At 42.1% G+C, this 15,023-nt stretch overlaps 3 protein-coding genes across 3 annotated transcripts; 1 reads left to right on the top strand and 2 right to left on the bottom strand.

Annotated features, from left to right (window-relative positions):
• Positions 1 to 128: 128 nt before the first annotated feature.
• On the bottom strand, positions 129 to 4,271 carry LOC108554568 (ribosome biogenesis protein BMS1 homolog). The gene is made up of 2 exons (XM_017909884.1): positions 3,185 to 4,271; positions 129 to 3,099 (listed from the first exon to the last, which is right to left on the bottom strand). Exons 1-2 carry the CDS (start codon positions 4,036 to 4,038, stop codon positions 129 to 131), a joined length of 3,825 nt encoding a protein of 1,274 aa, XP_017765373.1. The 5' UTR covers positions 4,039 to 4,271.
• A 3,721-nt stretch (positions 4,272 to 7,992) lies between these two features.
• Hey (Hairy/E(spl)-related with YRPW motif) lies at positions 7,993 to 10,824 on the top strand. The gene is made up of 3 exons (XM_017909898.1): positions 7,993 to 8,713; positions 8,966 to 9,180; positions 10,347 to 10,824. Exons 1-3 carry the CDS (start codon positions 8,055 to 8,057, stop codon positions 10,748 to 10,750), a joined length of 1,278 nt encoding a protein of 425 aa, XP_017765387.1. The 5' UTR covers positions 7,993 to 8,054; the 3' UTR covers positions 10,751 to 10,824.
• A 2,078-nt stretch (positions 10,825 to 12,902) lies between these two features.
• LOC108554575 (uncharacterized) lies at positions 12,903 to 14,393 on the bottom strand. Its single transcript, XM_017909895.1, has 2 exons — positions 14,206 to 14,393; positions 12,903 to 13,637 (listed from the first exon to the last, which is right to left on the bottom strand). Exons 1-2 carry the CDS (start codon positions 14,248 to 14,250, stop codon positions 13,383 to 13,385), a joined length of 300 nt encoding a protein of 99 aa, XP_017765384.1. The 5' UTR covers positions 14,251 to 14,393; the 3' UTR covers positions 12,903 to 13,382.
• Positions 14,394 to 15,023: the final 630 nt, after the last annotated feature.

The following is a 15,023-nucleotide window of genomic DNA, read 5'->3' as shown; positions in this document are numbered from 1 at the left end:
AGAGTACAGCATAAACTCAGTTTTTGGTTTATATAATATTACGGAACGAAACTTATTAGTAAAAATAACAACTGTTCTATTTATAAAAATGTAATATATTTTGTGAAGAATTATGAGCATCGTGTACACTACGTTTTCTTTTTTTTCTCTAACTTACTAAGTTCTCTGAACACGTGTTTCTTAAATTCTTTTTGTCTCTGGAGTTTCCGTGCTTCCACGGCAGCAATTTGAGTTCGATGTGCCTTAATTCTTTGTTTTGTAGTTTCTCTAAGTTGTTTTTGTTTATAAGCATAATTGGTTTTGATCATTTGCATGAGGCTCGCCACTCTCGCTTCTTTTGGTTCACGTACTACTGCTATCCTACCACTTTTAAAGATCGATTTGTCCCTGTCACGAATTGGCATTAATTTCGGTTTGTCTCGATACGGAAGCTCTTTCTGTAAGCTTCGAGGTATAGATAAGGGTTTAAACGTTGTTACTGGTCTTTCGACAGGCGTATAACTAGAATCTTTATTAGCAGGTATACGTATATTCTTTTCTCTTTTTAACTGACCAGTTGTTTTCATACCTTGCCAATGATTTTTTTCTTCGGGAGGTAATAAGAGTGAAGTAATAGGATTATAAAATTTTGGAACATCAACTTTGTACCAAGTTCGACAGAAAACAATATCGCTCAAAAGTATTTTATCTTCGAATGTTGCGCGGAAACATCCTTCGGGCTTTGATAGAGCTTTCTTTATTTGACCACGTATACCAGATACAGTTTTTATTCTGGCACCTTCAAATTTTGCTACCTCAAGCGCTGAATTAAACATATCTTTTATGAAAGCAGTTTTTTTGTAAATCTTCATTGGAACACCGGTAAGTTTTAATTTTTTCATGATCTGTGTACTCTTGTCCATTTCTACAATGGTACCTGTTGCTGCTATTCTAAAACCTGGTAGCCTAGTAGCCACATCTTGAACTGCTAAAACACCTGTACCCTGTGGTGTAACAGGACCCCAAAAATGTGCCATACAGGCAACATGTTCTGGGGTATACTTTAACATCCTATTTCTTAAATTGTCTTCTAATTTTGAGAAAATTGGTAACGTTTGAAATCGACGCCATCCTACGGAAAGTATCAATGGATCTTTGCTCTTTAGAATTTTTGGATACCATCGATGCTTTTTTATTCTTGTCTGTACGTATCCTATGTTCTCTTCCCCATGTAAAAGTCCCCCAATAATCAATGGATATGTGGGATCTAAATGAGTAATAAGTTCATGTGGTACAGTTTCAATTTCAACACGAACGTACATACCTGGACGATAACCTTCCAACTGCACTCTCACATTATCCTCTATTCCCTCAAATTCTGATTTATTTAGATTCGCTTGCTTTTCAACCTCTAGTTTTAATTCATCGTAATATGTTTTATTCTCGTCATTATCGTACTCTAAATCAAACTGTTCTTTTAATTTTTTCTTTTTTTCTAAAAGCTTTTTCTTCTCCTCTACCACATCCACTATTGGTTCTTTTGTTTCGTGTTTTTTCCCAGCTTCTAAATCTTCAAAATCTCCGTACAATTCCTCATCATTTATGTCATCTAATTTTAAAAGTTCTTCTGCGTCTTCTGATTCTTTCCATTTTCCGGTTACGAAGCGATTCATTACAAGTATCTTATTTTCTTCAGTCAACCAATCACGCTGATTTGTTGGAAAAAATATACACTCCTCTTGGTTTTGTAGTTCTCGTTCATGTATTCCTTGTTTTTGTTGTTCTTGAACTACACGAAAGATACCACCTATTTCGGTATTTTCGTGCTCAACTTTCTCCACTTCTTTATTTTCTTTTTCTATGCAATTTTTATCAAATGCTCCATAAACGATTTTCATGAGATTTATGTTATCTCGCTGGCGATTTTCAAATGCTTGTCTGGCCTTCTCAACTAAATTTGATTTCCATTTTATTTCATCTTCAACTTCTTCTTCATTCTCGATCTTGTCAGTTTCTCCAATACTATCGATTTTGATATTTTCATCTTCTTTATTTTCTTTTTCTTCGTAATCTTCTTCGTCGGAGGCCTCATACCGAAAATCAGTTTCTTCTTCTGCGTCATCTATTTCTAAATCAACTCTAGAATCTCCATCACTAAGTTCATCAAAGCTTTCATTCTCGATATTCATTTTCTCCTTTGATTTAGTCGTCTCTGAATTTAATTGATCCAGTACATTTTTAATCTTATTCTTTATTAAGATATCTGATTCCTTGCTTAGGGAATGATAAACATCTACAGTATTTGATATTTCTGAAACCCCAGAATCTGTCAAATTTGAAAACTTCTGTTTCATAGTAGACACGTCGCTGTTCTCCAGATTCGATACATTTGGCAAACTTTTCCTCTTTTTAACATTTTCTAGTTGGCAAATTTCATTTTTTCTCTTCATGCCTTTCCTCTTATTCATTTTTTTAATATTATGTTCATCTTGTTCACTCAATTTTATATCTTCCAAGCTGTCATCATCCACTTCTTTTAGACATTCAACTTTTGTTATCGCTTCATGTACTTCTTCCACATCGCCTTCAGTTTTTTCATCTTGATCGCTATGCAATTCCTCATCTTTGACATCTTCCTGATCACTTTCATCCGACATATCAGAAGATTTTGCTAAAGATTCAGCATCAAGGAATAAAACCTTTCTCCTGATTCTACCATTATCATTTACAGTTTCTGTCTTATAATTGCCAAAATCTTCATTTATATCTTGTGATTTTATAGGAGCAGCATTACTAAACAATTGTAATTCACTGTGTTGTAATTTTTGATCTAATGTTTCTTGGGCATCCATTAATGCTCCAATCAAACCTGTCTCTTCCTCTTGATGAGAATGGCTACCACCCAATTCAACATAAACAGCATCTTTATCATATACAATACCACCAACACCAGAAAAAGGTGCATAAATTAATCTCTCTTTTTCTACTAATGCACGTTTCTTTAATTCTTCTGGTAAAGGACATGGATCTGGCAGAAAGCTAATATCTTTGATTTTTAGGTCTCCACAACCAGGGATATGTATGGATGTTTCTTTGTTTAATGGAATTCCCCTTACGTACCTATTAATATTAATGTAAGATTAATATTGAAAATTTTTTTAAATTATAATACATACATATATATAATATATAAACTTTTACATACCCATATAAACTAATTGTTCTGTCAACTTTTGAATTTTGTCTAATTAATTCTGGAGATGTTAAATCTTCCACTCTGTCAACCATAATGTAAGGATGCGTAGTACGCCAAGTTAATGGCCTAAATTTCATGACAGATATGAATCTAGCTAAATTCTTAACTTCTGTACGTAAATATTCTCCATGAATTAATCCAGACAGATAAAACAATTTTGCTCCAGCATAAACTTCTGTCCAAAACCTTTGTTTCAATATCTTCTTGGTTCTTTTCAACTGTTTTGCTTGTTTTATTAAATCTAAGTGAGTTAAAACACCCATTATTCTAGGCATACCATGAACTTGACAGATATTTAGAAATTCGAATATTTCCATTTCAAAACCAAAGGATGCATCTATTAAGAGCAGTACAAGGTCTGCTACTTTAGCGATATCTATCATACTGTTTATATCATTGTTGCATTCCATAAAAGTAATTCTCCTTTTTTTACTAGAAACAACAGTAACAGGACCAAGTATATTGACCAATGGTTGTCTCACATAACTCTTAATAAGGCACTGAATTACTAAAGATTTACCAACTTTTGGAGGACCAACAACAGCAACTAAAACAGGAGGAGGTTCAAGAGGTGTTCTATCAACCAATGGTATGTGTTGTTTCTTTGTTTCTATGTCTTGTTTTCGTCTAAAGCGTCTTTCTGCCTTAATTGCGGAATTAAATGTAAATGCTTTTGGATTTTTCTGTTTGTCCGTGAATTCTTCAGCATGATTTTTCTTTGCTTCCTTTTTTTCTGCTTTACGACCGGCATTGCGTTCTCTATGAATTTTATGGGTAATCGTACCATTTGATTCTTTTGACATTTTCAATTATTTTTATATAATCTGTAATTTACAACCGGGTTACGTGTATTACATTAATAATACCAAAAATTCACACTAACTGCTCTGGTGTATTTCACCTCAGTATTAAGGTTATATTATACCAATGATACATTTTATGCACATACTCCAAGTAGGAATAAACGATGTAATATCCGAAAATATTTCAGTGTTTTCACAATAAGCAGATATTATAATTTAGAATATAATATATAAGAAACACAAGCATTATTACAATTTGAAACTATTTACACGTGTTGTCTATAATAACCAACATGTCACTTATCGCAAAACGGTTATCGAAGTTATAATTTGTGAACAATAAAATGATATACGTCAATATTAGAAAATATATTTTATAAAATATGAAATATATGGCTAATAATTAATAAATGATTGGAATAATAATTTAAAAATTTTATGACTAATGAGAAATATTCGTTCTTAATATTTTGGATCTCTCGGTTAGTACTACTGCTTCTCCGTTAGATGGTTATAGTGTAACGTTTTGATAGAATATAGAACTGTTTGTATATATTTAACGTAGTCCTTTGGAAATTTTATAAGATCTTGATAAGTATCAAGATTGTTTATAAAAATAGTATTCTTCGAAAAAGCAAAGTTTCGTGAAATAATACGAAGGGATATATGTTAAGATGAATTATCATCGACACAGTCGCTATTCCCTCGGGGTCAAACGATACTAGACTTCGATTGAAAAGTCATCGATCAAAGGTACCTTAATTCATACAATGGCCAGTGATGTTGTAAAATGTGGAGACATGATCGATCGTTGTTCAGTGTCGAAGTAACGAGCTGGTTAAGCGAATACAATATCGTACTATTCTATGAAAGTAAAAGTAAGAAGAATGAAGTTTGAAAGATTTTTGAAAAGGTGTGGCGATCTCTGGGAAATTAGGAAACAGTGCAGTTTCGCGGTTGTTCCGGTCTGTCAAATTGGCCCCTGACAGCTGTCGCCTTTAAAAATCACGCTTAAAAAAATTGTTTAATATACGATCGCGGATCCGCAACGGTTTGCATGGCACTTGTTTCCAATTGAGATGCCTCGAACCGCAACGAATCGCTGCGACGATTGGGGTAACTTTTAAATGGAAGTATAATTTTAGGGTGTGCACATTCCCATTCGACTTCCCAAATGTATATATTCATTTAAGACCAATGATCTTTTTATCTCTTTTATTCTCACTTCCGCAGTTACGATTGTCCAAAATCTAACATTTTCTTCGTAGGTCGACATTTTCAGTGACTATATAAACTAACAATAATGCAAGAACGTGTACCGACTTTTCGATTTTCATTTACACGTTCGTACATATAATATGATGAACTGCCTTGAACAGTAGTTAATCGAAGAGTTGATTAATCGTGGAGGGCAAACCAGTGTGGCACAGATGGCATGGAATGACATACTCTGTGACTCGTCGCATTTTCAAACGTTCAGACGTTTAGCGAACACGAAAAAGTTTTCACCGTTGCTCGAGCTTCTCGCTATATGGGAAAGGAAAAGAAAGAAGAAAAAGGGAGGTTAGGTTCGATATACTCATCAAGAAAACGTCGCGTTTTCAATTGGTCTCGTATAAAGTATTTATCCTGATTATTATTTCAGTATGCGGAACCCAAGGAATGGTACGATAGAAAAGAAAAAGTCAAGAATGGAAAAGATTCGCGAGAATAAAGAACAATAGAATACGCGAATCGTAGAATCATAGGGGCGAATATTTATCGTTATAGGACGATCGGACGTAATGCGATCGTCGATAAATTCACGTGTATGCGTGAAAATGGTGTAACGCGATCGCTGATAAATTCATATTTCCGTGTGTCCAGTGGAAGAACAGTACCAACAAATCGTAAAGCACTGGACCACGCGATCATAACGGCGCACGCGAATCGGCATATGCGCGCGCACGTTGATTCGAACTCAAGTATTCCGAACAATATCAGCCAATTATCGGACGATTGTGTCGCGGCGCCAACTGTCAACGTCGATGGTCAACCAGCCGATCGGGAGAGGGAGTGACCACCGGTCGAATCGATACGCGGTCCATCACCCTTCGCGCCGATCGAATTCCGAACCTTTGTTTTCCCAAGAAAGATCATACCAGGCAACAGCGCTTATATAGTCGATTTCGCTTGGTCACGAATGCGACTAATTGTATGCGTGTTTACTTTACACCGAACGTTCGTTGTTTGTCCAGCAGATGGACTCCGGACCATTGGACAAATCCACTTCAAGTTCTCTCGGAATTATGAATATAAACATTCGTAGATCGAAACAGCGGTATATCCATTTCTAGAACGATTCCCATCTACCGATTTCCATCGTCTCGACGGAGTACCGAAAAAAATTATACCATGAACTTTTCGAAAGCGTAAAACGTAGCAACATGACTTAAAGGAGGAACTCGGTAGGTCTCGACACTCATTCGGAAGCGGTCTCACACGCGCGTACACGAGCAACGAGATTCGCGACACGCGACTTCACGTGCGTGAGTCGCGTGCAGACCGGAAACGGTAGTCGGATACTTTGCTTCGATTTCAACAGCTTCGATTCCTCCCGCCATAAAACGACGCGTAATATCGCGTCAGATCTCGTCTACTCATTTCATCTTTCTTCCAAATGTTCAACTTTCTTCTAAACTTTTCCATTACCTATATTTGTACCTCTCGAGACCTTGGAGTATCCGACCCAAGGCAACTTGCTAATGGTCGATAATTCGGATTCTCTTGTTTTTGTAATATCGGGAGTAGGTGGGAGCCAGTGGTCATTCACTTTTGACAAAAAATCGGTGATACACGATTAGTCGGTTTGGTTCCCACAGGCGACCACCGTATCGATAATCATGCGAGCGCGTGCCGCGTGCGATTGCCGCGTGAGAACATTCTATCGCGATCGCACCCTCCCTCGTAGCCAGTCACCCTCTGTACTTCGGAAAGCGACTATTCGCGAGTTCTGACTACCGTGGGAGCCAAATCAAGAGATGGCTTAACCAGCAAGGCGATTTCACGCTGACCTGTGTTACATCGATTCGCGAGATCGAGTTTTCGCGGTAAATAGGTTTAACGATTCGGTTTTAGACGTTTTAGAAGACTAAACACGTGTTTACGTATACTCGACGAAAGAACAACGTCGTGAATGATCGTAATGAAATTGGCTCAAGTGGCGCCATAATTCCAGATTTCGCGAAATCTCGCACGGACCATGACGAGGGTAGAGCAGCGCAGCGTGTGACCAGCTAAGCGCCACGAGCGTTCCCACGAAAATCGCCCCTTTTGATCGCCGTTTTACTGCCCCTTCGCTTCTATTTCTCTCCCTCTTTCCACCTTCTCCCCGTCTCTTTTGTCGCCCTCCGTAACCCCGACGAAGCATGGGGTTCTAGAGAGTCTAGCGATCGCTTTTCACCTTGCGATCGAGAAGCAGGGAACAGAGAAGTTTCCCCCACTTCTTGGCAGCGCGGCGCACCTAGTTCCCCCACTGCTAGGACCAGGCACGAAACGGGGCACGCGGTCGTGTGTCGTCCCCAAGTCCTCCCGCACACGACATACGTCGGCCGCCACGCGACCAGTGCACACGCCTGCGAGTGCAGCGCGTTTCGCAGCACCACGCAGTCTAAACGTATCGCGAGCCTTCTTTGCGCGCGCACACGCGACCGCGAATTTCATCGGGAAGTCGCGGCACGTGAACTTGATCGACTTCCGACTCCGAACTGTGCTCCTTGTCTACGTTTTCTTGATTGCTCTCGCGATTCTCGATAAACTCACGGTATCACCCGTGTACACCGTTATCATGTTCACGATGTCGAACGCACGCGCGAATCAGCGGTGAGCATCGCGGGAATTCGATTCACGTTTCATCCGCGAAGGACAATTGGTTCTTGCGCGGTGGAACCGAAGAAAAATCTGTGATTACTTCGTAGGAATATATAGATATAATTGGAAAAAGATAATCAGCAAGATCGACGCTAATCGGAGACACAATGTGGAGGGTAGTAGTAGCGCGATCGGACGAGAACAGCACTCTGCTGTCATCGGAGATCGCTTCCGGGCCAGTCGGTCCGAATCACATCTCTGGACTCTCTGGACCACCTTCCGGTCACCACCATCATCACTGGGGCTACCCACCTCCGCCTCATGCGTCTTATCAGCCACAGCATTCCGACGCACCTCGTCATCATCATGATTCGCGTCCACCTCACGACCTCAGGCACCCGACCGGCGCCGATCTCAGGCCTCAGGAGCTCAGACACGATATGCACAGATCGGATCTCAGACATCCGACAGCTCCGGAGATGCGACACCAGCCCTCGGAATTGCATAGGTCCGAAATGGCGAGGCATCATCAGGATTTAACGGCGATGAGACCGGATATGAGGCCAGATATGAGGCCAGATATGAGACCGGATATGAGACCGGATATGAACACGGAGATCAGGTCTAGTCACGAGTTCCCCGATCTCAAGATCGACGTCGCGGACATCAGGAGTCAGGAGAACGGGCAACAGCAGCAACAGCAGCAACAACAACAGCAGCAACAAGGATCTCAACAGGGTCCGACGCATCAACAGAGAAATTTGAAGAGGACCATGAGCGATTCCGACTGCGACGACGTATTTTCCGAGGAGAGCGGCAAAGAACCGTAAGTACCGCGATCGATTGGCGAATAATCGCGATCATCGCCTGTAATATCCGATTATTCGCGACATATGTCGGCTTGACTTCGAACGACGCGGTAATTAAAATCTCATTGTCTCCCGGAAGGGACCGCTTTCGAAAGAGTAACCCTTCCTCGTGGGGAATAATGTGACCCGCTGCCAGCGAAATCGAAATCTATAAAATCGCAGCGGCGAGGCCAACTTTATTCACCATCGTTTTCTTCTTCTCGATGCAGCTGCAATTCGCCAGGAGGCGATTCTTGCCAGCACGCGTCGCGAAAACGAAGAAGAGGAATGATCGAGAAGAAACGTCGCGACAGAATAAACGCGTCCCTCGGCGAGCTGCGGAGGTTGGTGCCGGCAGCAGCGAGAGATCCTCACAGTGGAAAATTGGAGAAGGCAGAGATTTTGCAGCTCACCGTGGAGCATCTGCGAACGCTTCGAAACAAAGGTAAATCTCCGAGAGGATTCGTGTTTACGAATCGGTTGATCGTAGAACGAACAAACCGGGGATATATCCCGTGAATCGGTACGATACGATACCTTTTCGTTCCGGAAGACACCTGTTGACCGTACTGCATCGCGAAACGTCGTCCTAGTCGATCATCGTGTGACTCGACAACCGAAAAACCATCTGTCGTCCGTGCGTTAAACTCGTGCAAACGATCGCGATCCTTCGTGTCCCTGCAATATCGATGATTGAAACGATGAAAGAAACGAAAGTAGCGGAACATCGAAGAATCATGAAATTCGTTAACAACGAGATCTCGGGCTAATGCGAAGAGAAAATAGAAAAAAAAGCAAAGGGAGGCGGTCGGGCGGTATTCGAAAGCAATTCGGAATATCGGAGCGTGGTCGAACGAGATATTCGAGATAAACGCGTAAAGAAGCAGGTGCTGGAGCCGAATCGGAGATCCTGTGGGAAGCACAGGAAGTCAACGACTCTTCCGAAGTGGTGTTCCCACGATTGGTGGCAAGTTAGGTAGTAGTGGGGTGTTCCGCGTGTGGCACCCTTCGTGAAGGAGGCACCGAGTTGCCCACGGTCGGGGCAGATGTCGAACCCTGTGGGAAACCGACTCCCGTTTTATATCTATGAGCGTTCGTACCACACGCACATAACCTACCGTACGTGTTCTTACCTTCTCGTCTACCTATCGGTTATCAACGTTTATCGATAAAAGATCACGTAATCCATTTTTCGTTCTCTCTTTTTCCTCGCTTTTTCTCTCTTAGTTTCTCTCCTAGAAAAACGCGAACTTCGGTATCTTTTATCATTTTCGCAAATTTTTTCGAGGTGAACAACGGATTTGCGTATCGCCCTAAACGTCGTCGAAAAGTCTCCATTTTCCGGTAAAGATTTAATCTTGTACCGTATGGCGTTTACTACGAGCGACACCTATACACCGTCTTATACGGGGGTCTAAACGGTTCCCACGCTACCTGTCCCATTACTCTCCTCTATAGAATATAATGCCGGCTGCTTCAACAGCCGAACCAGCCCATTTGCCATTTTCCCCATCCTTTCCGGATATTTAGCGCTAATTACGATAGATACGCGGTGAAAATAAACGACGAACCCGAACCTGTTGATAATAACCCATTCGCGTAATTTCAAAGGTCCAGAGGGATACGACAGTACAAAGCTGGCAATGGACTACCACGCGGTTGGTTGGGGTGAATGCGCAGCCGAAGTAGGCCGCTACTTGGTCACCATGGAAGGACTCGACGAGAGAGATCCTCTGAGGTTACGATTGCTCTCTCATCTCCAAAGTTTCCACCGCGAACATCCCCCGTCCGCGGGACCCGCGAGCGTTCCTCCGGTGACCAGCTTGACAGCGACCTCGACGAGCAGCAGCTACGAGCCAGCGAGCACCGTTTCTACCGGAATGCCAGCTGGAACGGGAACCATGCCACCCCTTTTGGGTGGGACCGCTCTCGGATGGAGCCAGTATCCGGGACAGTATCCTCAACAGCAGCACGGCAAACCTTACAGACCATGGGGTGCCGAACTGGCCTATTGAGATACGACCTATTCTTAGACCTATCTTCTTAGACCTATTCTTGTGTTCTCCTTGATCGCACTTCGCCTCTCCACCCCCCCCCACCCCTCCCAGCTCTCCAGGATACTTTCGAATTTGTCAATTTCCGGATTTACCATCCGTCATTCATTCGCGCGTACTTCGTCTCTCGTTAACGTTTACTTCAGCCTTTGCCAGTTTTCTCCGACGAGAAGAAACGAAAACGAGAGCGTCGACGCATTTCCCTTTTCTTCTCTCTTACGTGTGATACGATACGCGATAGTCACGCGAGTACCTAATAGCGAATTAAAAAGATATTAATTTATTATACGACTCGAATCGTCGCGACGAACCGCGCAGTTCGACTTAGCATCGACGATCTATTGTACAATTTGTATATATAAACGTTTTATTGTAAATAACAAAACGCGACAAGATCGCGAGTACTTTTCTATCTTTCTACTTATATTTTTTATTTCTTTCGATCTTCTTCGTATTTATCGTTCATCCGGTAACAGACACGGTCTAATCGTTCGTGATAGTAATCGTGAACCGAAGAAGCAATCAGACGATCAAACGCGTGAAACAAGTGCCATTAAAAACGTATCATTGCATATGTCCTATGCGAAAACGCTCAAATATTTTTGCAATAACCTTTTCGCAATAAAATAACGATGACGATATCGAAACGAGCCATGGCGTTACTCATTATACCTTTCCTCATCGGGACGTTTGGAAAATCGACCGATTAATACCGATATCTTGCGCAAAAGGTACACCTTGTACCGGTATTTCTTTCTCTTCGACCCTCGCATCCCCTATCATCTCGGGGCTTCCCCGGAACAGGATTCGCGAAGCATGCTGACACTGCTGACACATCGCGTGCGTAACGAGCCAGATCGGCAACTATTCTTATGCAAAGAGCGTTTCGCAGCTTGCAAGAGCGAACTACGCGTCGCGACGAGAAACAAAGTAAACATCCTAGGGTTCCGTTCGAATAGCGGGACGCGAACCAGTTTTGCAACTCGTTAAACCTTTCGTAGAGAATGCCTCCGCAAAACGGGAAATTCGCGGTGTTCTTAACGATCGATGGGAACAATAATTAGGCGCCGCTGGTTTTCACGGATATTCAAAATCCACGGGGAGCGGCAGCAAACCTAATTGTCGAAAAAGAAGAATAGCGCGTGGGCACGTGGCCATTGTTCAATACCCGCCTCTAATTACCGCCGTCTCCGTTGTCCTTTATGTTTCATCTATTTTCTCGCAAACACCGTAAACGCTGCGAACCTCGTTACGATTTATCCCTTTCCATGGTACGTTGTTAGCTACGAGTTCGCTACATCGCGCGTTTAAGAAACACGGTCAATCGCTGGAACTCTACTCTGCGACTCGATCGATCGCTAAACGTTCGTACCCCTTTCATCACGACTGGCATAGCCGCATTAGAGTACGGCAACGCGTGCATGTACTATGTACGGTATGCATGCAGTTACTAGGTCCGGTGTAGCGAACGAACCGCGAAGGAACGAAAGTTTCGATCGAAACTCTAATGACAAGGGTCGCAAAAACTCCGGTGTGTCATCGTCGCTAACGTTATTTTATTTATGACATTCGCATCCGTTAAAAAGTCACAGCCTCATCGGACATACTTAGAATAAAATATCGAGACTCGTTCGTATATCGTATCTATGTACACCCTCGCATATCGTGTAATTAAATACATATACATTCACGTGGTTTCTTATATACATGTAACTATACGTATATATACGCGCGTACAAATGCTACAAAGTAACTGAAACGATGGTCGTCGAAACGTTAATTAGAAACGGCCTATATGTCTATCTTAAAAAAGTAAATGGCGGTATAATTCGAAAAGAATAAATGCGACTAAATACGATTAAAATACGAAGCTTCGGAAGTTGAAGGTGCAACGTTCGCCTCTATTGCACAGAAACGGTGCAATTCTCGGTTTCAAATGCACAATGAAACAATAACATATCGCGAGAAAAACCAAAGAGAAATAATACTTTCGTAGACGAGAATCTCAAAATAATACCGTCAATTTATCTTTTCCATCTTCTACTATTACTCTTTTACGATCGAACGCTAAACTATTCTTCGAAATGAGATCAAAATCAAGTACGTGCTCGCGAAAAAAAAATTTGATACACCAACTGTGATATATATCTGTATGTATATACATAGTCGTTCTTCGGAAGATCGATAGTTAGAAAAAACTATAGCTCGTTTGTTCGATGTTCACACGAGTATTTGGTAAACTAAAATCTACCCGATAAGTCTAGTTTTACCCGGCCAAGGAAATCCACGTGACACTCGCGTGACACGATACGTTAAAGTAATGTACGCGTGTATCGCTGACAGAACCAATGACTCTTCCGTGGTCCAATTTTCATTAAAGTATATAGCTTAAAGGATATTCTCGACAAACAACCATATCGTGGAACGGATTACAAAGGATCTTCAAGTTTCCCATCGGTAAATCTTTCGTTTCGACTTTTCGATGCTTCGCTTCGATGCGTCTTGAGAATGAAAATCGAATCAGTGTCGCTATCGAGGAGAAAGACGAAGATAATGGTGAAGATAAAGTATTCGTTGGAGCGTCGTTTGCTGGTTAGATCATCATTTCGTTCTCCGTATTCTCGTTCCGCTGGTTCTCCTCGTATTCGTCGCAGTAGCAACACATGGAGATACCGTCCTCCGAATTGTCCGCCACATAGGTCGTGAAGGTATCGATGCTTTTCGTATCCAGAGACGGTAAAGACCACGACAGAGACTCTGTTTCGAACTCCGGTATGGCCGAGTGCCAAGAGGTCAAGTTTCCTGACTTTTTCGCCTTGCGGTTTCTCGTCGACAATTTCTTGATGGCCTGCAAATCGAAGCAACAGCCTACGATATAGTTTAGCCTTCTCTCTTTCTCTCTTCGTTTCAACCGATCCGTTTATCGTCAAATAAACCACCGACAAACGCGATTGTCTACGAGGCGATGCACGAGGTCCCAAGTCGAACGTTTGAGAACGATTGCGTACAACGTCGTAACGGGTTAACTCGTGAATACACAGGTATATGTACGTGATGCAATGGCAAAGCGTATGTTCGTGCAATCAATGTCGGGCAAGGCCAAAATTGCTAGGATAAAAAACAAGAGGTTTATCTTAACACTGGTGTAAGAGAAATGTTCGAGAAAAATTAAAACGTTTCTATCGATTCGACGTTTAACGAGCGTGTAAACGACTTTTATACGTATACGGAGAACGACGGTGAGTGGACAAAATTAAGCTGCAACTGCAATGCAGGAATGACACGGTGACTAGGTTAACGATACGATACGCGAAGCTAAGGAAATTAGGTCGGCCGATGCGCCAAAAACATGCGTGCGTGCGGGCGTGCGTGCGTGCGTGCAACAGAGTCAGGAAGGATAATTGTCGTCGCCTTACCCTGAGGAGTCTGCGACCAGATTTGCTCAATAATTTTCTCAACATATCGATGCTGACCCCTCGACCGTATCACGACGGTATACGAATTGTCTTTTGATTCCCAGGAAAATTGAATGTGACGCAAGATTGATTTTCGACCAACGTAAACTCTCACCGTGCCAACAACTCGGTTCGATGCGCACGCTTCGGCGTCACGCGACCAAATACCGCTCCGAGCCACTACACTGTCCTATTTATCACCTCGGTTGGTCCGATCTTATCGTACCACGCCGTACGAATACGAACCACCCTTCCCACCCCCCTCACTCGAACATTTGCCCTGTACTACTTCCGAGTGGAGTCGCGTTCACACGGAATGGCATTCGCGAATAATTTGGAAAAAGGTAATTCGCAAAATTACCTTCCTTCGAGTATACACGAATTTTCCGATCACATAAATACTTCGAAGTCACTTTTTCCGATTTTATATCACGAGAGAGAAACGTGGAGCGGTCCATATGGGATACGAGGGTGGATAATCGAATCGAATTAATGCTCCAACTACTGACTTCGAATCACGTATATTCATTACGCGATAGACGTCAATTATACATAAAATGATTCCAAGCTACGAATTTTTAATACCCAATCAATGCTTTGCTAAAGCTTTTTAATAGTATCGATCATAATATTTTTTTTCCGACTATAAAATAAAAAAGAAAGAAAGATAACTATGTAATTCGTGAACAATCGCACGAGCGATCGTTTGTCGCAATGATCGCGTAAAGGCGATCCGTATCGATTGAAATTCGTTGGCGATGGATACAAGACCGAGGGGA

Source organism: Eufriesea mexicana, unplaced genomic scaffold (assembly GCF_001483705.2).
Source record: "Eufriesea mexicana isolate 0111107269 unplaced genomic scaffold, ASM148370v2 scaffold36442, whole genome shotgun sequence".
NCBI classification, from domain to species: domain Eukaryota; kingdom Metazoa; phylum Arthropoda; class Insecta; order Hymenoptera; family Apidae; genus Eufriesea; species Eufriesea mexicana.
Note: the sequence above shows the minus strand (reverse complement) of the source record. Positions and strands in the feature narration are given on the sequence as shown.